Source organism: Gouania willdenowi, chromosome 4 (assembly GCF_900634775.1).
Source record: "Gouania willdenowi chromosome 4, fGouWil2.1, whole genome shotgun sequence".
Lineage (NCBI taxonomy): Eukaryota > Metazoa > Chordata > Actinopteri > Blenniiformes > Gobiesocidae > Gouania > Gouania willdenowi.
Window position 1 is genome coordinate 31,891,343 of NC_041047.1, and position 24,367 is coordinate 31,915,709.

General features: G+C 37.2%; 1 protein-coding gene across 1 annotated transcript in view; it reads left to right on the forward strand.

Annotated features, from left to right (window-relative positions):
* slc9a7 (solute carrier family 9 member 7) overlaps positions 1 to 24,367 on the forward strand; it is a 36,017-nt gene that overhangs the window by 9,116 nt on the left and 2,534 nt on the right. Inside the window, exons 4-15 of the mRNA XM_028444445.1 lie at positions 662 to 738; positions 822 to 934; positions 1,023 to 1,128; positions 2,576 to 2,717; positions 2,843 to 2,948; positions 3,152 to 3,240; positions 5,364 to 5,477; positions 5,753 to 5,864; positions 5,947 to 6,100; positions 16,346 to 16,409; positions 16,793 to 16,875; positions 22,423 to 22,528. Coding sequence (XP_028300246.1) covers positions 662 to 738; positions 822 to 934; positions 1,023 to 1,128; positions 2,576 to 2,717; positions 2,843 to 2,948; positions 3,152 to 3,240; positions 5,364 to 5,477; positions 5,753 to 5,864; positions 5,947 to 6,100; positions 16,346 to 16,409; positions 16,793 to 16,875; positions 22,423 to 22,528 — 1,266 coding nt within the window. The remainder of the gene's footprint in view (positions 1 to 661; positions 739 to 821; positions 935 to 1,022; positions 1,129 to 2,575; positions 2,718 to 2,842; positions 2,949 to 3,151; positions 3,241 to 5,363; positions 5,478 to 5,752; positions 5,865 to 5,946; positions 6,101 to 16,345; positions 16,410 to 16,792; positions 16,876 to 22,422; positions 22,529 to 24,367) is intronic.

The window sequence follows — 24,367 nt, forward strand, 5'->3', positions numbered from 1 at the left end:
CCGGGGTGTTCCTCATCTTGTGGTTATAATAGCTGGCCAGTATAGACAGTTCACAACCATCAAAATAAGGTGGTATTAAAGATTATGGAATATATTATGAGTGAATAATTAACTCAACTTGTGCAGGAGCTGAGTTCAAAAGTTCTGGTGTATGTATGTATGTTTTTAGTTTTTATTTTAAATATTGTTGTAACTCAAATTTTAAAGAAGGATGTTAATTGCTACCATGACCAAAATCATCACAGAATGGAATTTGCTGAGTCAATCTTAGGTCCTCTGAAAACAGGAAGCAGCAGGTTGAGTCAGCCCTAATCTGTTTTGTTCAGTGGAATTTTAATTTCAATGTAATAATATTGTTTTAGCTCAAACTGTTTAAAAGATGGCAACATTAGCCACATGTCAGCTAGCCCAGATAATTATTCATCTTGTTGTAAGTGCACTTGTTTTCAGTTAATGAGTTTGGTGTGTATTCTTCATTGTTTGCATTAAAACAAAAGAGCAGGAGGGTTTTTCATTTTGCTGTACAAAGTCACTAGCCTCTTGTGGCTCTTACTGACCTGTAACACCAGGTAGTCAGTGTAAAATGGTTTGATTGACAATATTTTTTTTACCTTAGAGTCATAAAATGTATTTTATCCTATATTTTTCTTCCGTTTTCCAGAGGCACTTCTTCAGAAACCTGGGATCCATCATTACATATGCATTTATTGGCACTGCCACCTCCTGTTTTGTTATTGGGTGAGCAGCTTATGATTTATTATAAACTGATGAGTTAAGGCAGCAAATTAAGTATTGCGTATTTGCTTTTCACTCATTTGCAGGAATCTGATGTACGGTGTAGTGAAGCTGATGCAATTAGTTGGACAGCTGACTGAGAAGTTCTACTACACAGACTGCCTTTTCTTTGGTGCCATCATCTCAGCCACAGATCCAGGTCAGAGGGAGGCACATACCCATTCGACTGCTTGGGTTTTTGTGTGAAAAAAAAATGTTGAGAATTAATTTTCTGTATTTATGTGCAGTGACAGTGTTGGCCATCTTCAATGAGCTCCATGCTGATGGGGATCTTTACGCTCTGCTGTTTGGAGAAAGTGTTATGAATGATGCAGTGGCTATTGTGCTTTCATCGTGAGTCAAACCTTTACTTCACCTGTTAGTGCAAAGTCATCAGCTTAGTTCATGTAATAAAAAACTCATGCTAAGTGCTAACTTACTGGTGAAATGATATAGACTAGATTTAACACAATAAAATAATCTTGTTTAGTTTTTACATATTAAACTAACGTATGCTACAAATGAACAAAATAAGAATAAATGACAAAAATGAGTAATTCTGAGAGTGGGGAAAAAAGCAATCGAGAAATGAGATTGATGAATGAAGATTTCAAATTATGATTAAAAAACTTCTTCAGAACTTTTCTGTTGTTAGATCAATGATGAAATCCAGGATGGCAGTGCTATGGGGTGTGAGGGATGAAGAGATACATTTGATGTTATAAGCAAGAGAAAACTGAAGGAAGATTTAGTATATATACAGAAATGGGTGTCATTAGTGAAAATTAATACAAGGTAGTACTAAGTAGATAATTAATTTGCAACAGATCAAGAAGAGAGCCTCGAGGAACACCAGAGGCAAATACATTAAAGTACTGTATTAAAAGCTAGGAGAGAGTTTTCTACATTTTGCTCTTTTTTTGTTCTTTTCTTTTCAAACATGAAGTACACACAGTTTAACACATCTATTTGGTGGCTTTCCAGCTGAATAAATGAAAAAATACCAATGTTTATAATCCCAGTGGACAAAAGCCCAACCCCTAATTAGAAAAGGAGACAAAAGTCCAGTTTATATTGTTTTCTATTTGGTAAGATTGTGGTTGACTGGTAACCTGTGTTGGGTAAAGCACGCTTTTCACTATGAAAACAATGGGACAGGCTTTTCTGATATGAGTTGGTGGTATAGTGGAAAAATATGGATTGATGGTACAATAAGCTACTTTACACATCATTGACAATAAGCATTGCTTTTTATTTTACTATCACTTATGCTTTTATTAAAAGTTTCTTCAATCCATCTATTATTCATCTATTATTATTTACCCATGGATGGTTGGACCTTTGTGTGTCCTGAGCATCATTTGAAATTCTACACTGAGGTGTGATGGGCAGCAGCTCTGCTTTTTCATCAACGCTTCATTTGTCTCACACTCTGTCTCCATCTCCTGGAAGGCAGCAACCCTACAACAGTACTCAAATGTTAATCAGGTGATCACTCACCTTTATTGTGTTTTTCTGTTTTTAACCCTACTCTGAGGAGCAGTTGGTTAAGGGGTACACAGTGGCTTTAAACCAGTAACCCCCGGTTACTGGCCTGCTTCTTTCACCAAAAAGCCACCACCGCCCATATATGAAACACATATGTGAAAATATTTACACAAATGAAAAAAGTAATAACTGTCATAACACCAACCACAACAACAAATACATTACATTAAATGTGTTCAAAACAAAGAAAGAATGGCACAACCCAATACACTTTACAGTCCAAATAATTCTATAACTGTTGGCATTATTTCAGGTCCATTGTGGCGTACCAGCCCAGTGGGGCCAACACACACATGTTTGATGCTTCTGCCTTCTTCAAATCTGTGGGGGTTTTCCTGGGTATCTTCAGTGGCTCCTTTGTGATGGGAGCTGCCACAGGGGTCGTCACTGCACTCATATCCTTTATTGACATGAAATGTGGGAAATTATCTTCCACTGAACTCTCCTGGAGAGGTGTGATGTCTGAATGAAAAATCTGATCAAAGCTGAATTAGAACTGCTCTTTAACTCAATGCATTACGTGACAAAGTTCACTAAGCTGCACTGCTTTCCACTGCTGGAGACTGCACTCTTCTTCCTCATGTCCTGGAGCACATTTCTGTTAGCTGAGGCCTGCGGCTTCACAGGTGAGCTGTGTTCAGCATCTTCAATATGTGACTTAATGTATTCTAAGCATATTGTTTAATATGCTTGTAAATCAGAGTTTTGCTATATTTTGATGAGACGCATAAAATAGGATTTACAGTTCCAGTTTTATTTGATGATAAACATGTCTAATAGAAATCTTTCAGTTTTCTTATCAAACACTGATGTTTGTGCTGTCTTGCAGGTGTTGTGGCTGTTTTATTTTGTGGCATTACGCAGGCTCACTACACTTACAACAATCTCTCTGACGAATCCACAAAACGCACCAAACAGGTAAAATCTACCATCACCTTTCATGTCACTTTCCTGTTGGATTCATGATAGCATTATTAGTATGATTGGGTCACGTGATGCGATGGTCCGCCTGCTGTGACCTTCATCAGAGATATTGTAGAACGTCCCTACTCACATGACTGTTTAATTTCTCAGTGGATGTTTGGTCATAAAGACAAGGCCCAGATTTGATGTTACATGATGTAACACTTTGCCATTTTCAGAAAAGGCTAGGAGCCGTGATGTCAGAGACTACTAACTTTGTTGTAACTGGCTTGTTGGTGTTGGGAGTGTCTCAGGACGTGCATAATTAAATATGTTTAATTTAGAGTTAGAGTTAGGGGTTGAACACTCTGGAGACTGCACTGAGATCACATTGGAACCAGTGTTAACAATTACAGCAACTATTGATTTAGTTTAAGTCATAGGGATTTGATTTAATTTTAGTCATTAATCAACCTGATATGGGATGGTATTAATGTTTCTAAATGCACACAGATTTAATATGATCAATGCCTAAAAACACATGATCACATGAGTTCTGATTGGATGTGATGAAAATTATACGAAATTATAGTTATAGGAGTGAGCTTTAATGATATATTTAACACATCTGTAAATGTTGAGAATATCAGTTTCCAAAACCTGTCTAGTTTTGGGCAGGACCAAAACGCGTGTAAGAGTACCTGGTGCTTGCTTGCAATGGTCACGCAAAGGATCAATACCAGGAAACATTTTAGATTTGATTTTGGATCAGAGGAGGCGATGCATAACCTTGAATTGGATCACGGCGTGTCTTAAGCAAATGACAGAAGAGTGTATATTTCCCACGGCTTCTTCCCAGACTCTCTCAAAAAGTTCTAGACCCAAATTGTCCTCCCAACAGTTTTTCAATCTGATCAAAGGTTTCAAGTCGTGAGAGTTAATTAAATAATAAACAAGTCCAATAGATCCTTTTGAAGATGGATTAAGTTCCAAAATAGAGTCTAGGAGAGACCTGGTCGGTGTATATAGAAAAGAGGAGATACTGTAAATCTTGATACAAAATTACGAATCTGAAGATATCTAAAGAAATGTGACAGTGGAATTTTGAATTTTGATGTCAATTGATCAGAAGATGCAAAGGTGTTTCCAATTGTAGTGGCTCCGCTTTTAACCCAGACATCGAAAGCTCTGTCCATGATTGATGTTTAAGAGATGGTTTTTTGTTATAGGGGCGTGAACTGAAATATCTTTTAATGAAAAAAATCTTTGAAATTGCATCTATATCTTAGTATAGAGTGTTTGATTATTGGATTTGAAGAATATTCAGATAAAGGTTTAATTAAAGCAAGTTTTATATTAAGCAATGCACCTAAAGAGGTAGAATGACGGGACAAATTTATATCAATACATTTTTATAGAGCTTTCGGTCACTTGTATTTTTTCTATTTAGTCATAGTCTTGTTATTGTCACTAGTCGACAAAAACTGACGATAATTTTTAGTCAACAAGATTAACACTGATTGGAACGCTGGTTGAGCCTTTGGCCGTGTTAAAGAAACACATTGGAAAGACATTTTGCACACAGTCCATTTTGCTTGTGCGGAAGCGTGTCATCAAATAGTTTCTAGACCTTATCCCACAGCGGCAAGTTTAGTTTTATACATCTATACATTTTGAGAGGTATCGCTGCAAAAGCATCACCAATATCCTCTTGTAAGGTTAACATAACTTCTATGGAGAAGCCATTATATTAGCACAATGTGTGTGTAATGTTCTTCTATTACCTGCCGTTTAAGCTCTGGCTCATGAGGCATGGACCACCTGAACTGTGTAAGTATGGGCCATATCGAGTGCTAAGAATAGTATATTTGATTGAGATTTCTGGAAAAACCTTCTTGTTATGTTAATGGAACCCTGTTTGAACCAATTCTACTTTATTTCAGGGCACATAATCCTGCTGAATGAGGCTAACAATATCAAAAGAATACATCTGTATTGATAAAACGTAATGTAAAATAAAATAAACAAGCTTTGTTACCATGTCTTAAACACATTGTTTGGAGTTTTTCTTTTAAGACTGAAGTACTTAAAGTGCATACTGAAATGGTAATTGACATTATGTAATCCTTTGTTTGCAGCTCTTTGAGGTCCTTCACTTCTTGGCAGAGAACTTCATTTTTTCTTATATGGGCTTGGCTCTGTTCACTTTCCAGAATCACATCTTCAGTCCCATCTTCATCATCGGAGCCTTTGTATCCTCTCAGTCAAAGGAATATCACCATAAAAGTAGATTTTGTCATGACTGGAAAACTGCCATAATCTCCCAGTAGAAATGCAACCACAAAAAAAGGAAAATGTTTTTGTGCCAACATTAGATTAAGAAATAGCTATAATTGCAATATTATTAAAATGTAAAATGTTGTCGTTTTATTGCTTTCCAATGAACCTCAGATTATTCACTGTTTGAGTCTGGATGCTGTTTTGTGAACCCTTTATTATTCAGGAAAACCTTGACAACTGTCTTCAGTTTGCGATCTTTATCGGAAGAGCTCTCAACATTTACCCTCTTTCCTTTCTTCTTAACCTTGGTAAAAGACACAAGATAAGGGGAAACTTCCAACACATGATGATGTTTGCAGGTGATAAAAAAGTTGTTAGATATTGTTGTGCATCATGTTGTATTAGTGTTACTAACGGTTTTTCACGGATCACGATCTGCAGGTTTGCGTGGGGCAATGGCTTTTGCCTTGGCGATCCGGGACACTGCTACATACGCCCGGCAGATGATGTTCACCACCACATTGCTCATCGTCTTCTTCACTGTCTGGGTTTTTGGTGGTGGAACCACTCCCATGTTATCATGGCTACACATCAGGTGAGGAAAAAAAAAGTATCTTATTTCTTAAAGGTCCAGTATGATGCTTTTTTCACCCATCTCCATTTGTTCTAAGAACCCCAACAACATAGTGTTTGAGTTTTTTCCAAACTCGCCTGTTTTCTGGAGTTTTAGACCTCTGAAAAGCCACTTTCAGAGCAATTCTCAAAACGGGCTGATTCGCGGCCTACTTATGCATATTCATGAATAGGCGTGTCTGTAGACTCTGACTCCACACACAGCAGCGATCACTAGCGATTATCTTTTGTTATGCACACACTTTTGTTATTGTTTTCAGCCAAAAGACTGCACATTACAGTAAAATAAATGGCTATTTAAGCAGCTATTGTGATTTTGAGTCAGAAAAGTGTGCGCGCGTTGCTTTAGAACCAGAACAGCAGCAGCAGCTCCTCCTTTCTGCACACAAACACAGCTAGACTCTCTCCTTTCCGCTTACCACTCTCCGTCGTCCATCACTGCGTAAAAGTTGGAAGCTGTTCAATTTGAGCTGACTTTTTACAAAATGTGGAATAAAGGGAGGGAAGAAAGAGAACTTTTTCAACTTTGGCCCTCCGAATGAGGCTAAAAGGATCTATATCACTGTAGTAAAACCATTATAAAGTGATTTTTTCATCCCTTTATCCCCCTTTAAATGAAAAGCCATTATTTTTATTTTTTACATTACTTTTGGCTGCCATTGTCTTGGAGGTAAATAGAGACATGAAAGAGACTCTGGCCAATTTGAACCAGGATTAGACCTAAAGAACTTGGGTTCAGCCTGGAATTTGTTGGAGTTTTAATCCACCTGCTGGTTCATACTATGGTGGTGTGTGGGAACCGATGATTCATCTGGTGTGAGTAATTCTCTCTTTAGTTCTATGCTGGCAGTGGTTGGATGATGAATGATAGACTGCGCACACTGTTGTGTGAAGCAGAGGCCATTTTACTAAACACTCAGACAGGCCTAGTGACTTGGAACCACCCACAATTAACTGTCTCTACTTCTAAAGGCTAAGCCAACTTTGCCACTGGGAATTTCCAGTTCTGATGATCAGTACATGACACGGCAATGGAAGCAGGTGCAGATCTTTTCTGGAAGAGATGGATACAGGAGTACTTGCCATTACTGAAGGAAATACAAAAAAATGGAATCAGAAGAAGAGAAGTGTGGCAGCTGGTGACAGATTGTAGTGACTGATGATGGATCCTTTGATACATTCTTAGCCACTTGGCAAACGGTCTGTGAAATTAATATGAGATAGAACTACAATGATAATAGGGCAAAATCCAGTGTAATAGAATGTCCAGTGACTGTTTGTTTCATGGAATTTAATAAGGTGGTTTTAATGTACTTGAATGAACTATTTTAGTTTATTTTTATGTTTAAAATGAACTATGTCTGTTTGTCTTTGAAAGTTGACACTTTGCAATAGCCCCGCCCCCCTTATTAACTTTTGGGATGTCCGTCATGTTCCTGAGTTTGTCTCATCTGTAATGGCTGGGAGAAGTCTTTTTTTTTTTATGAAAGTAGAGGCTTCAATCTTTCAGAATCTGGTGTCAGATTAAAGATAGTCATAGTAGAAAATATTATGTATAACACCCATACTACACATACTGACACACACATCCCTGAGATGTTTTTAGAGTTTTGTAGTCCATTATAGACATTGCTCCAGTTTTGTTTTTGGCTTTTGAAACGGAAAGAACACGACTTCCCCAACCAAACTCTTGGGGTACTTGGTATCCGACTTGCACAAGCCATGAGCACACCGCTTAACCCTGTGCCTGTGGGAGGTTCTCCTTGTACCGCTCTGAACATGTCGGACCTTGTTTACAGAGTAACGGTTGCTCGGAGGTATGATTGGACAATGACTGGGCAGGGTTTTACGAAAGGTCAATTAGGGCTGTTGTGTAGGAGCCAAAAGAATGTGGTTATTTTGTATTAGTGTGTATAGTGTAGTGCAAACCCCAGGGGTACTATAATGCACCTGTACTCCTAGGTATAAAGACGTTAGGCATTAGCACGGAAAAGAAAAAGATTTTTGACCACTTGGGTGTGAAACACTGGCTGAAGTGTTTGACATATGAAGCAAAGTTGGACTAATGAGCACGGGGTGAAATAAACAATAAGGCAAAGACGGGGATTACAACAGTCTTGGTGAATAAGATTATTATTCGCCATTGAGTTCTATAGAAAAAAACAGCAACACCTTTGATCCAACAGTTGTTTGTGGGTGCTTTAACATACATTGTTTATTATTTCTCAAATTTAGTGATTCTGTATTGGCTCCTCTCATCCATTTCAACCATAGGATGGTTGTATTCTTTAATTATATCAAGTAGCTTCTCTAAAGATATGATTATTAGAGCGATTGTAAAGCCTTGCTGCTTTGTCCAAGAGAGGGAGCTAGAGTTCTGCACTGCTGCTTTCAAAAACCTTGAATCATGTTCAATGGAGCATCTGCATATTCCATCTTTAGAAGTAGTCTTGGTTCTGGCTGGCATATGTATGACAAAAAAAAGTCATGATTACCACCGGATTTGTGCGATTGTGGGATTGTTTCTATTAATGATGCTGGTTTGATATAATCTGGAGTTGCTGCTGTCTGTTTGCAAGGAGCCTTGCTCTTACTTTATTTGTTGTCTATCTGTGATGCTGTGAGATTCCATTTGTCATGTTAAAGCAGATTATCTGCTCGTGTGTGTGTGTGTGTGTGTGTGTGTGTTTGTGTGTGTGTGTGTGTGTGTGTGTGTGTGTGTGTGTGTGTGTGTGTGCGTGTGTGTGTGTGTGTGTGTGTGAGTGAGTGAGTGAGTGGACAGGCTCTGTTTAATATGTATAAAGCCTCCTCGGGTGAAGCAGGAACCTTTGTGTTCAGAGGTTTAGGACACTGCCAAAATTTCCATGTAAACCCATCGTCATAGTAACAGGGACATAATGGGACGCATAGTGGGTGGAAATCAGCCATGCCCCTCTGTGATCTACGTACTATTATTCTGTGAAGCAATTTGTGCCGACATTTCTCTGCTTCTTCTTGCTAAGGGACACATTGAAGTACTTTTCTTGATTTCTCTTCTGCTCAACAGCAGAGATCAAATTTGCATAATGTGGTTTAAAACCACTAATTAGAGAGAGTATCATTAATAGACAACCCCCTTAGTGGAAGTGATGAGCAGGAACGAAAAACATCTTGGTTTTATAGGAGATGCTAGTGATGGAGGGCCTTGAAGCTGGCAGGAATACAACTTACCACTGAGCTCTGCAGTATTGTAGAAAAACTGTCTGACGTTGGAGGGTAAAGTCAATAATCTCTTCACTTCAGTGAAAATATTCCTCCATACGTGCAGGTTGTTTCTATGAATAATATTTTATTTAGACCTTTGGGGTAAATATTGTCCTAGTTAGAACTGCTTCATCTCTTTTTGCACATCAATCGAATCAGAATATGACTTTTAGAGCATCTGCTGGGAAAATCCTGACCCTTGAATACATTTAGTCGATGACCCCTGCTATAGTGTGTTGTACTGTAGCCTCTCCAAGCTGGTTCAGGCAGTGATACACTTGGTCTCCAGTCCATCCCAGAGATAACACACAAACATTAAAAGATATATCATTTCACTCCTACGGGCAGTTAAGATATTCCAATGAATTATACATTAATGGGCTGTCAGAGAAAAGCATCAGAGTCCTCAGGAAAAATGTGTAAACATCACACAGAGAGACACAGGCAAGCAAGGCTTAAACACACAGTGGTGACTATTTTAGTGCAACTTTTCTGTAAATAAGTGTCAACATACCAATGTAAACCAATAAGTATCTCCAATAGTGCTTTCTGTAAACAAAAAATAGGGTCTTTCTTACCAGTGACACCATTATAGTGTAATATTCCAGTAAACAACATATTGGTTCCTTCAACAAACAGTGCGAACATTTCTGTGAAGACCTACCTGTACATTTTAGTGAAAAAACAGAAAAGGTTTTGAAAATAAATTAATAAATTGTGTAATGAATTAATTAAAAAAAATAAAATAAATCAATATTTAGCACAAGCATCTCGATAATCGATCGTGCGAAAAAATATTCCGAGATGTCGTCACACTCCTACTCCTGGCCTTGAGCTCATTAAGAGTAGTGGAGGGCATTTATCTTCGTGATCTCATTGTTTTTACTGTCTAATAACATCTATGATAATAATTATCAAGACAATATGTCTGTGCAAGGTTGCTGGATTATTTTGCAACAACAAACCCTGAGTAGGGTGAAAATAATCTGATGATGGTCTGAACCATTGGGGGTCAATTATAATTGTTGATAATTAATTACAATTATGACATAATTACAATTGTAATCATAATTGATAAAATACATTGCTATTATAATCATAATTGAATGGAAATTGAGTAATTGTAATTAGCGTGGAACATCTAAAAACTCATTTACAATGTAATTAAACACAAAACTTTGGAACCATGTTACAGTTCTATGGCTTACACATACCTAGTTAACAATTAGTAACATATATTTATTCAAACAACTTTTTTTCAGGAAATTTGATCTTCTGACATGCCAACTGTCAGTCTTCCTCATTGGAGATTGCTTTGATGAAGTTTACCTGTTTGTTCTCTTGAGGAATATTTTACTATTATTCTTTTTTTTTAGTTTAGTAATTAGGAACATAATTGTAACTTACTTTCAGGGGGGAAATAATAATTGTAATTGTATTTGTAATTGGAGAAAATGCCGGTCAAAGCAATCATAGTCGAGTTGTAATTGAACATGGCTAATTAAAGGCGTAATTGTAATTTAAAAATGTAATTGACCTCAACCCTGGTCTGAACCAGCTCAACTTTCCTATTACTGGTTAAACATTCCAATGCTTGGAGAGTTCTGATTTATAATGAGAGGAAGAGCCAACATCAAAGGATCAAAGATCAATATTATTGTTGTGTTAACGGAATCTCTTTGTGTTTGCTCGGTGATTTTTTTGATGTAGGACACACTAGTTTTTTGTGTGCTAATTTTTTTATACATTAATTATTTATTATATGCAACAGTGCCTTTGATGTACATAGTATTTGTTCTTTTTTTAATATAGTATGTGTTATATGCAGACGTGCCTGTCCTGTAATGCATTTTCTCTTACTGGGAGACAAATAAAGTGTACTGTGACTTTGATTAGTGGGTGTAACAGATGAATGGGCTTTTAAATAGCTGAGGGGGGTAAATCTGCTCTTCGCTCAGCTGACGTACTACAAATCACTTTAAAGTACTTTAGTGAATTTAGTGGAAGTGACGTGGGAATGACACATCAATTGAAACAACTATTTTGACATCTAAAAGCTCAGTAAAGACAAAGCGTGGAAAAAGATAAAGATCGTCATAAGTAGACCAATAACAAAAGGTGTGACGAACAGCCTAATGTGTAATCACTTTGAACACAGCTGAACCAAATTATCGCAATTATTTTCTGCACATGTTCATTGGTCCTGACGTATCTGCTGGGCCTCAGAGGAAAATCTGTGGATTTATAAATTTAGTGGCAGTGCTGACAGTAGTGATATTTGTGAGGAGGCAGGGCAGGGGAGAGGAAAGATGAATCTATCTATCTATCTATCTATCTATCTATCTATCTATCTATCTATCTATCTATCTATCTATCGGGCGACCGTGGCTCAGGTGGTAGAGGGTCGTCTTCTGATTGAGAGGTTGGGGGTTCGATCCCAGTACCTGACTATGTGTCGAAGTGTCCTTGGGCAAGAGCAGCCTAAGTTGCTCCCAGTGGTCGACTAGCGCCTTGCATGGCAGTCCTGTCCCATTGGTGTGTGAATGTGAGAGTGAATGGGTGAATGAGCTGATATGTAAAGCGCTTTGAGACTGCTTCAGTGTGGTGATAAAGCGCTATATAAAATCAAGTCCATTTACCATATCTATCTATCTGTCTATCTATCATCTATCTACAGTATCTATCTATCTATCTACAGTATTTATCTATCTATCCACAAGTTTCTCACATTGTGGTGCAAGGAACAAATCCCCCTCTGTAACCTCACTAACTACTTATACACTCATGCAAAAAGTATGTGGGGGAGAGGAAGGTATTCAGCAGAAGGAAACTAATTGAAACATGTGTTAGGATGTTTTCTCCAGCTTTCTTAACATTTGCTTGCGTGAAAGGCCACAAGGAAACTGCTTCCCTGTGATATTTAGATAGATAAAGCGATGAGTGTTTTCAAAATAAAGATTTTAAGTTGTATGTAGATATATATAGATATGTAGATGGATGGGATGTGTGTTTGTATTTTTTTTTGGCAAGACCAAATGTCTTGCTCAGTCATCGTACATTTGTATCCAGCACTCTGTAGTTGTTTTCAACCCACCCTCTAAAGGTCCTCTTTGCATGTTTATCTGTGAGAGGAGAGGGAGGCCCCAAACACTCAGAGAGCTGATGCCTGTTTTTATTCAAGCTGTTTAAAAAAGTGCAATTAGTCATTAATCCAAAGGGGATATCTTTGTCTCGCTGACAGTAATGGAGAAACCCAAAATGTGTATGTTACCCATACACAGTTGGTACAGATTTGGAAGGTGTAACATCCGGTTTGAGGATTAAACTGGATTTAAAAGGATTGCTTTTTGCTGCATTTGACTGCAGCTTATGTGAATTAAATATCGCTCTTTAAAATCTGCCTGTATTCCTTTTTAATCCTTGTTTTGGAAAAATATTATGAAACTGTGCAGCAGGAAAGCCTGAGAAATGTGTGTGTGCTAATGAACTGGTTAATGTGATATTTTTAGAAGTATCCCAGTCTTCTCACACCTGATGACATTCAATGTCCACCTTTATGTCCATAAAGTGAACCTTGCTTATTGTTTTTAAACTCAGGTTATTACATAAAACAAGCTGACGAATACAAAAATAAATTAAAAAAGGTACTTTTTGCTCCTGCTCATTATCTAAGTCATCCTGACTTTTTATGTCAGTGTCTGGTATTACAGACACTTTATATTTTGTGATGAGTGCCTTGAGATGACTTGTTGTATTTCCATCCATCCATTTTCTGACCCACTTGCTCCTTTTTGTCAGGGTTGCGAGGCCGGTCGTATTTGGTGAAATACGATTGAAGTTTAATTAAATTAAGCTAAGGACGGAGGTTGTGAGGTACACATACAGTTAGGTCCATATGTATTTGGACACTGACACAAGTTTTGTTTTGTTACCTGTGTAATGAAACATATTCCAATTATAGTAATATAATGGACATGAACGTAAAGTGCAGGCTCCCAGCTTTCATATGAAGGATTTAGGAGTTTCAGGTCCTTAACATGGGCCAGTCCTAGTTCAAAAGGGACTAAAAAGTAATTGGACAATTGACTCAAAAGCCCTTTCATGGGCAGGTGTGGGCAATTCCTTCATTATGTCATTACCAAGGAAACATATAAAAGACCTGGAGTCGATTTGAATTGTGGTGCTTGCATTTGTAAGATTTTGCTGTACAGAAAACCCGTGGTCATGTTAAACAAGCTGCGAAAACAGAAAAAAACAATCCTTGAAATTGCTACAATATTAGGAGTGGCTAAATCTAGAGTTTTGTACATCATGGGAAAGAAAGAAAACACTGGTGAATTTAAAGACCTGGATGTCCATGGAAGACAACAGTGGTGGATGATCGCAGAATCATTTCCATGGTTCCCAACAGCCAACCAAGTTAAAACCCTCTCCAGGAGGTAGGCGTGTCATTGTCCAAGTCTACCATAAAGAGAAGACTGCATGAGAGTAAAGACAGAGGGTTCACTGCACGGTGCAAGCCACTCATAAACCTCAAGACTAGAAAAGCTTGATTGGATTTTACTAAAAAAAACATCTAAAAAAGCCAGCAGAGTTATACAACATTATCTGTAAAACATGGCGGAGGCAGTGTGGTGGTTGGGCCTGCATGGCTGCTAGTGGCACTGGTTCACTGGTGTTTATTGATGATGTAACACAGGACAGAACCAGTCAGATAAATTCAGAGGTGTTCAGGGACATACTGTTGGCTCAAATCCAGCCAAATGCAGCCAAATTGATTAGGCGGCATTTTGTAATACAGATGGACAGAAACCCCAAACATAGCGCCAAAGCAACCCAGGACTTTTTTAAAGAAAAAAAGTGGAATATTTTTGAATGGCCAAGTCAGTCACCTGATCTCCACCCATTTGAGCACGCATTTCACCTGTTAAAGACTAAACTACAGAAAGAAAGGCCCACAAACAAACAGCAACTGAAAGCTGCTACAGTAAAGGCCTAGCTGTGCATTAAAAAGGAAACCCAGCGTCTGGTGATGTTCATGAGTTCAAGACTTCAGTCAGTCATTGGCAACGAAGGGTTTTCAACAAAGTATTAGAAAAGAACATTTTATCTTCCGTTATTTTGTTTGTCCATTTATTTTTGAGCCCCTGAAAAAAAGGGTTTGTCTTCAAAAATTCATTTAGTTTCTCAGATTTGTATGCAATTTTTTTGTTCAACCCACAGAATTAAAGCTGAAAGTTTGCACTTCAACTGCATCTGAGTTGTTTAATTTTAAATTCATTTTGGTTCTGTATGGAACCAAAATTAGAAACATTTTGTCTCTGTCCAAATATATATGGACCTAACTGTAAGAGAGGGAGTGACTGTAAACCCATAGAGAAAAGCCCAAATCCACAGAACACAGATGGGAAAACACCGACTCTGACTACCAACTCAATAGTAAACAAGTACTAAACAAAACAACATCAAAATAAGGAAAAAAAACCTCAATGAAAATCAGGTGAATGAGAGCTGAACTCAAAACCCTGGACAAGCAAACTAAAAAAAATACCTCAGTGCTACACATGGTCATGTGATTAACCACTACTCTAGTGTGAGGGTGATTGATTTGACGATATCAGTCAGTTGATATATACTGTAATAATAGTCTTTAGCAGAAACCACCCATATTTCTATGCAAGAGAATGCAGACAAAACTTATGCTTGGGCCAGTGTTTTATTAATCCCCCATTTTGACCACTTGAAACAAAAAAAAAACAAAAAAGTACATACTGCAGCTTTAATTTGTACGTTTTATTTTTCTATCTTTTACTTTTTTTTTATCCTTTTAGCAAAGCAAGCAAAGTTATTTTTGGCCTTTAATATGTTTCTGAGCTTTCCCCTTAAGATTTTATAGTGAATATATGTAATTATATAAATGTTCTGATTATATCTGATTTCACTTTAAAATCTTAACCAAAGACACTAAATCCTTGTAATCTACAGTGTTTTGAAACCAATGCTAATCATAATGTATTTAGAAACTCCCTTATTCTAACCCTTATGTTTTTGGATTGTATTTTATTTAAATGTTTTAACTCTAATGTGATATGAAAGTTACGTTTTTAATACATGTTTCTCACATGCGTAAAATATTTTCTTTGTAAATTTGTAATTTCTCAAAACAAAAATTCATACAGTGATTTATTGTCCAATTATTAGAACAAAGGTTTATTTCCCCCTCCAAATGTAATCCTATCTTTTACACAAACAGACATAACTTGAATGTATTTCATCTCACCCTGGTTTTTCAGTTTAAATTTGAAGATGTTGAAACTACCTGGCCGCACACAGTGGAATAGTGGTTAGCATGTCCGCCTCACAGCAAGAAGTTGTTTGGTTGACCCCGTTAGTGGACACTTGGGTGCTTTCTGTGTGGAGTTTGCATGTTCTCCCCATGCTTGCGTGGCTTTTCTCCGTTTGATCCGGCTTCCGCCCCACAATCCTAAAACGTGAATGTGAGTGTGAGTGGTTGTCTGTCTGTTTGTCTTTCAGTGTTTGTTGCCCTGCGATGGACTGGCGCCCTGTCCAGGGTGTACCCCTGTCTGATGCCAATGAGAGCTGGAGATAGGCACCAGCAGACCCCTAACCCTTAAAAGGAGGAAGTGGGTCAGGAAATGAATGAATGAAATAATGTATTGTGGTAAATGAGTGTGTGTTGCTCTATATGTGGCCCTGTGACAGATGGGTGACTTGTACTGAGTGCAGGAATAAGAGGTTATAGAAAATGAATGAAGCCTTTTGTCATTTAAGAAATCAAACCCGCCTCCTTGTTTGTATAAAAAAACTAAACAAAAAACACAACAGAGGTTACAAATGTGGAAATAGCGAGAGTTGTAGGAAATGATTTCCAAATGCTGACATGCTTCCAGTAAAGCGTGAGTCAAAGTTTTGTTTTTTAATTCCTTCTTGTTCTTGTTTACAGGGTTGATGTAGATTCAGATCAAGACCTGCAGTCATCAGGAGACAACTTCCAGGTTTTACAAGGGGTGAGTCGTTCCCTCAGGACATGTTTGTACTTTTGTACATTTCTTCTATTTTCAGCCCTTGTGCAATATGATGATTAAATGCTTTGCTCTCACTTTGACCTTTTTGTGGATTTTTTGATTAATCTTCTCATGGACATGAACACGATTGCTTGTTATCTCTAGAGAACTATTTCACACATCTTTAAGTTCAATAATCTGGGTTTGCAGTTATTGAGTCTTTTGGTGAAAAATGAAAAATAACGCAGATACGAAAAAGGAACATTTCTCTCACGTTATGATGTGAGATGTATCACAAAGTCTCATGATCCTAGTGTGATAAAACACAGCCTTTAGCTTATGAATCTGCATGAAGTGAAAATGATTATGTCTATGTGTTTTTCCAGGATGGTTCCCAGACAGAAGGACAAAGTAAAACCAAACAGGAGAGTGCATGGCTCTTCAGACAGTGGTACACCTTTGATCACAAGTATCCTTCACTGTTCCACAAGAACAAGGAATGCTTTTTCTTTGACCAATGCAGTGATATCATGTATCACAGGGTTTCTCAAATGGTGGTACGTGTACCCCTAGTGGTACGCAATGGCACTACAGGGGGTACTTAGGAGAGAGAGAGAGAGGAACATTAACAAATTAAAGCATTAAAAGTATGAGGTTTTATAATGTTTATTTTTAGTTAAAAATGATAATCATACTAAATGTTACCAGCAACTCACAAACCGACAACAAAAACACACAAAATAAGAGAAAAAATATACTGAATAATAAAAGGAACAGACAAACAACAACAAAATACATAAAATGACAACAAAGACACACTGAATGAGAGAAAACGCACAAGATCACTACAAAATACACAAAAATAACAGAGAAACATAGAAAAACAACGTAAGAAACAACCAAACGACACCAAGAACACATACACTGAGAGAGAATAATTTCAATATTATCAACAACACACAAAAATGACAAATAAGATAAGAATATACAGAATAATAAAAAGAACAAACAAGAACAAAATACACAAAATGACACCAAAAGCACACAAAATGATGATAGAAATGATCTTGATTAGAACATGAACTGAAAATACAATGGAATACATTCCACATCAGAACCGAGATGACCGGAAATTATAAACTGAAATCTATTCAGGAGGCATAAAATACTGTTTCATTCTACTTATGTACACAATTAGATTATTTAAAATGTGTGTTATCACTCATTCATTCCATCATTATGCTCTATAGTTGTGTTTTTTCACAGTATTCTAATCAAAATGTGGTAGCTGGGCAAAGGGGGTACTTGCGTTCCACTGGATAACAGTGTTTGCATTAATGTTTTATCTTTTGTTTGATTATCCAGTAGCATGTGATGTAATATAATAAACCCATTAAGTGTTTATGTTAGGCAATGCAAATTTATTTGTAAAGCTTATTTCAAGGCAACTCAATGTGCTTTACTTGATCAAAACGTGCAACAGACAACAGCTTAAAATCAATAAGAACATTTAAAATCATCAGTAAAAACATTTAATATCATCAACAAACACATTACATCAACAACATGATCAAAAATCTCCCTCTCGATCATAAGCAGTAGAGAAAAATAGTGCCTCTAACTTTACTTTACTTCACCACGCAGCCTGGCTGAAACAAATAGTAATGTAATGCAGTACAATCGTCTCTGTTCCATCTTGGCGGCGCTTTTGTAAATTGTGTGGCTGCTTTGTGCTACAGTGAAGACTTTTACCCCAGTGACCCGTGCTTTTAGCAGCCGGTGCACACAGGGTAGGTTTGTGTAACGTTCCAACAATAAAGATCACATTCACTAAAAAAGGGATTCACACTCAGAGTAGTGGATCACTGACTGTGAATTGGATGCATTTTCTCACAAAGAAGCGGCCACGTCTCTTCCCCCATGGAGACCTGACCAGCTGAGCTTTGTTCCCAGTGCAGATCAGCTTGACTAATTACAAACAAGAGACAGAGTTTTGGACCGGTCCTTTTTGCTGTACTACTGCCAACAGTCTCTGAATTACATCTGCTCTCACAGGCTCACAGAATCCCTTGTAATTTTAACCTAGTACAAATAGCTTCTATCAATAGATAATAATCCATTCCATTTGTTAACAGTCATTGTATCAGATTTCATACATAACAGAGACTCTCATCAGCCCCACAGTCAGAAAACATCATAAGAATGTGAAGTCTGTAACTGTTCAATATGCGTTACTAGACGTTAAACTTGTTTTCTTCCATGCTCCTTTTGGTATTAAAACGTGTGCAAACGTCACTCCACCCCCTAATAAGGAGTACAAACTCCAAGAATCAGGAGTACATGTGAGCTGCACTTCCCAATGCGCCCTCAATCCATTTAGCGTGTTTCCCTCTAATGAATATGCATGTAGGCGGATCTCCCAGGGGGAGCAAAAATATGGGAGGAGTAAATGCAGAAAAATGATTGCAGGGTACGCAATGCGATTCATGAAATCTGGAATTGTTTGCGGTTGCGGTTGTTTGCGGTTGCGGTTGTTTGCGGTTGTTTAGTACGGAAAAGGATGTGCAAACTAAGAATGTGCGATATATCGTCGTTCACAATATATCGTCAAAAGCAATCTCACCGGTAAGAATATGTCATCCCATGATAGAAACGATAAATGCCCATGTTGGAAATTAGTGAGGGACATGGGCCATTTGTCCCTCAATTTTAGCGAAGAATGCCCATAAAAACCTTGCTCCACGGTCCAAAATTGCCCACAAGTTTGTTGTCAAACAACTTATTATTCTCTGGAGCAGAACGCTGTTCACAGCAGCTCTGCAGCAAAGCCTCCACAGTGTGCACCACTGCTGCTCCCTCCCCCAGTCCTCACACCACACACAGACAGCGGTGCTCGTCTCAGCTACCTGAATCTGTCGTGCTGCGATACATCATGGCCCGTCCAACCATCCAACAAAGTTAACCAATCCAAGTTCCTCCATCATGTCCACCCAAAGTTCCACAAACACGGGGACAGAGATGAACCCGTAGCAACGATTATGAACTGGAAACTCAACTAAAGCTAACTATGCTAAGCTAACCCACCGACACACACAGACTGGGCTAAGAGCTAAAGTTAACCACTCCACATAAGAACTAGACCAAGTAAAAACTGTCTCACTGTCATAAAGCCACAGAGAGCCATTGATTTGTTTATGGTCAGATTTAACACTTGTATGGAAGGATAAAAGCTAAACATGTCAATCGTTGTGTGAAATAAATGCTAGCATGAATACTAATGCATCTGAAATATAATGTAATCTATTCACTATTTTTTTTGTTATATTTCAAGTGTTCACAGGACAAAGCTGGTCCCATTAGACTAATGTAACTATTGAGATTATTACACATAAATATACGGAACGATTAAATCATCAGCTTGATCTGGTTTAATTATAGGAAATCAGAAAGATATTTATCAATCATGACTTTATGTAACTCATTATCTGATAAATTAAACAAGATTCAGCAGCAGTAAAAACACTAATGGAGTTATTTGTGATTTTTATGTTTTTTTCCGAAAATAATTTCATTTTAAGTGAGGAAATAAATGAATTACATACAATAACACTAATAGAGTGACCCACATGCACTAATATATTCCATAAAATATAAGATCATGAGCTCTGTTAGTCAGCAGCTATTGTAGCCTTTTCAATGTGTCTCGTGTTGATGTATTCAGATTTATTTGTGTTTGTAAGGAACCAGTTTACACTTTAAGTTGGGAATTGTTTTATTTATTTATAGTTTTTTATTCATCGTGATGTTTATCATTATCCTGATAAATACCAGAAAATATTGGGATAATTAGTCCATATCGCCTATCCCTAGTGCAAACACACATAGAGCTGTGGATGTGGACAGAAAACACAGCAGAGATAAACAAAAGGCTCCAGTTGTGTGTGTGTGCGTGCGTGCGAGAGAGTAAAAGAGGTTCGCTGTGCGCAGAGATTTTGACCGTCAAAGACTGATGGTGACATATGAGAGTGTGCGTGACACAGCGCTGTTCAGATCTGCACTGGATGATGGTCAGTAGTTCATCTTCAAAGAATGCAGACTGATTGACAGACTGTGTAGCGGTATTAACTCAGATCAATGGTAGATTAATAGGACGGTTTTTGTCCTAATCTGCCTATTTTTCATGCACTGATCAGAGCAAAGTTACAGGACCTGATGGAGCACCCACATTAAATGAGGGGGGAAAATATCATTAGGTTTTAGTTGTTTAAAAAAAAAAAAAAAAAAAACTTTTGATTTGTTTATTTAGTTTTCTACATTAATAAATGTTTGTGCAGCAGACAGAGAAGTCCATCTGCCTCAAATTTAACGTCCTCAAATGTCTGTGTGCTTGTGCACACTAACATCTCCACATTAAACGAGCAAAACGCTCATTTAAATAGGAGCGGTCTGCACCAGTTCTGCTTGTGCACTAATGATTGCTGCAATCTTTGTGAATTGCAGCAATCATTAGTGCACAGCAGCAGGTGAGGAAACTGCATCACTAAAGGATTTAGGCAAGCAACTGAATTACCAACCTTTATTTCAGATCTTTGTGAATTTGGCTCTGTGTTTAATTTCTATTTTATATAATGGGTAACTGCTTCTTAGATTTTATTCCATTTAAGTACTTGTTATTGTAGCCTTGTTTTTTCTCTTGCAACAATATACCAAGACAAATTCCTCGTATATGTAAATGTACTTGGCAATATAAAACAATTCTGATTCTGATAGGAATTATACTGTATGTATGGTTATTATATTAGAGCTTCAAATTGTTTTTAATAAGATATCATTGTGAAACATGATTGTATAGATAAACCTAATAGAATTACTAACTCTTTGGAGAAAGAACCACTTGCTAACTCCTGCCTCTAAAGCAGGGGTGTCAAACATTATAGTTCAGGAGCCAAATACAAAGCAGTTTGATCTCAAGTGGGCCACAGATTTTAAGTGTGAAAATGAGTAATTTCAACATTATTGTGCCCTAGTTTACACTTCTACATATACATAAAATACAAAACATGTAAGAAACAGACAATATCCAAACAATAAGTGACAGATATGAGTCCCAACAGGATGTTCACTTTGAGTATCCTAGATTTTGTGACCAATTTATATTTAATTAAGGGAAATATTATGTAATAATTTTAGAAAAATTTAAGGATTTTATTGGAATTTTTCATTTTTTTCAACAGTTTAACATTACAATTGACTGTAATCATGCGATATAAACACGGGAAAAACTGTGAGCACCTGCAAATATTGTTGAGTTTCATTTACACAGTGATTTAAGTTTTCTCTGTCACTTTTACTTTCTCCTGCAGGGCGAATTGGATAATTCATAGGGCCGGATTTGGCCCCCGGGCCATGAGTTTGACACAAGTGCTCTACAGGAAGTTTTGCCCATAATGATGTTTACAATAGCACCTCCAGCAATAAGGGCAATCCAGTTATTTTCATTTTTTCTTATGGTTATTCAAAGGTCAACACTGAACTTTTATTTCATTCTGGAAAAAGTACAAGCTGTTGTTTTTCAGGTGTGGTTTTTAGCTGAAGTGAAATGAATAAATCCACAGTTTCAGGACAGAAAAAGACAGTTTTAACTGGTTTTTAACTGTTTTGAGTTATGATTAGTTCAATTGAATGAGTGAAACATGTATCACAGGCCATTAAAATCAAAAGTTTGAATATTCTAAAAGGAGTATAAGAAGCATAAGCTTAGTTAATCCTACCCCCATTCCAGTTTACCACACGATTATCTGCTGTTTATCAGTTCACAAATAAATAAATAAAATGGCATGTACATAAAATACACAATCTATGCTTTAGGATATGGCTGTATTGTTAATGGCACAGGTCATTTATGTGTGTTTCCTTTAATGCTCTTAGCTCACAGGTTTTGTTCATTTGAAAATGTTTAAATGTGTTATTATGACATGGTGTTTGTTTGGGGTTTTTTTCCTCAACTCCTCTCCAGCTACCTTAAGCCCATTCTGACACACAGTGGTCCACCTCTCACCTCCACCCTGCCCAGCTACTGTGGGCTACTGGCCAGCTGCCTCACCAGTCCACAGGCGTATGAGGTAATCGTCCACATGCAACACTAAATAACAACACACAGCAACAGTCAGGGACACAGCTAAATAACAGATGGTGGGTAGAATGTTACATTTTTACACTGTACTGGAGGAATTTTGCAGAACAAGGGTTGGATATCATTTTAATTTAGACATACTTTTTTTATCAGCTCTTTATTGTAATTGCTCTAACATTTTGTTGTCTTTAGGAGATCATTTATATTAGCATCATGTATTCTCAAAAAAAAAGCCTGTTTTAAAGTCAAGGGCTTATAATTTACCACCAGCGTCCTTAGCTTGCAACATTAAGTGGATGAAGACAATTTATGACAAACTGTTTGCATTCACAATGTCAGTTGAAACATGCCACTAACGTTATTAGACACTTTTTCTCATATTTGAAATATTCATCTATTCATCATTCTGTCCTTTATATCCATGTAGGGCTGCAGTAAACCTTTAGTAATTGATTAATCATGTAAGAGAAATTGCAGGACTTTCAGTATTAATGCTTCTTGATTATATTCCATAACTAAGATTTATGCAACACATACATTTCAAATAAACATACAAGAATCTAACAAAATAATTAGCATGACCTTTAAATAAAAGTGGACATTTACTTCAAAAAGTAAAAAATAAAACACAACTGCGGTTCAATTTGAAAATGGCCTGTCTGATACACAAGCTTCTACACTCCTTTGCTCCTCCACCACTGAAGGACTTCATCAAATCTAAAGATAATTCGCAGAGGACCACGCGAGCCTCCACCAGAGGAGACCCCCATAGGCGCACCACCTTCGGTCAGACGGTCCTGTCTGTCCGAAGTGGGAACCTGTGGAATAGTCTTCCTCTATCACTGAGAGAATGCCTTACATATAGTTCGTTTAAAATGGCTTTGGGCAAACCAAAGTTGCACACATTAATGGGTTTGTTGTATGTTATTATAAAGTTCTTTATTCTGTACATCATGTAAGATAAGTGAACATGGATTAGTGGTTGTGAAGCTGAATTAATTTGTAAGTGTAATTTGATTATTTAGTATTAGTATATAGGGCTTTTGATCATTTATAGATAACAATGTACTTATTGTAGATGTAAATTTTATTTTGCAATGTTTTGTAACCCCTGTGTGACCCTAGCCCGTGGAGCTACGGATGGAAATTAGCCTTTGGTTACAATCCGGCGTGTTTACATGCATTCATTCCATGTTTGTTCATTAACATGCACTGTCCCTATCAAATAAATAAATAAATAAAAATAAATTATTGTAGATATATTAACATTAATAGCTGTTTGTGGTGTGTACAACCACAACATTCCTTTAAACATATCTAACATATCTAAGTGTTTGATCAATGTTCATGCAATACATTTTTGGTTTTTATGTACTTTTTTGGTTGTTTTGTTCATCAACATATAAAATATTAAATGTTTTAATTACAGTGGGTACATGAGATTTTATGCCTCAGAGCCAAATACAGCTGAACTTTTCCATCACTGAGGCGGATCAAGCAGAAACACGTCCAATTACTCCTTAGTTGCTTTATTTCTACTGTATATGCCATTGAACCTACGGTAGGTGCTTTTTTGTTTTTGACGCACAATTACACGTACGTCGTACAAGTTCTCTGCCTTGACTTGTTTTGCAGAGAAAATAAACCTGATCTGTCGGTACAGTCGGTTGAATCCGCTGTTTTCTTTTATACTTCCTGTTGCTATGAAAAGCTAACGCTGGATGGCAATTTGATCAGTTTAGTCAGTTTATTGCAAATCCTTTTAGGTCTATACCAACAAAAAGTGATATTAGTGAGTACTGTAACACCCAGCATTATTATTCGAGGA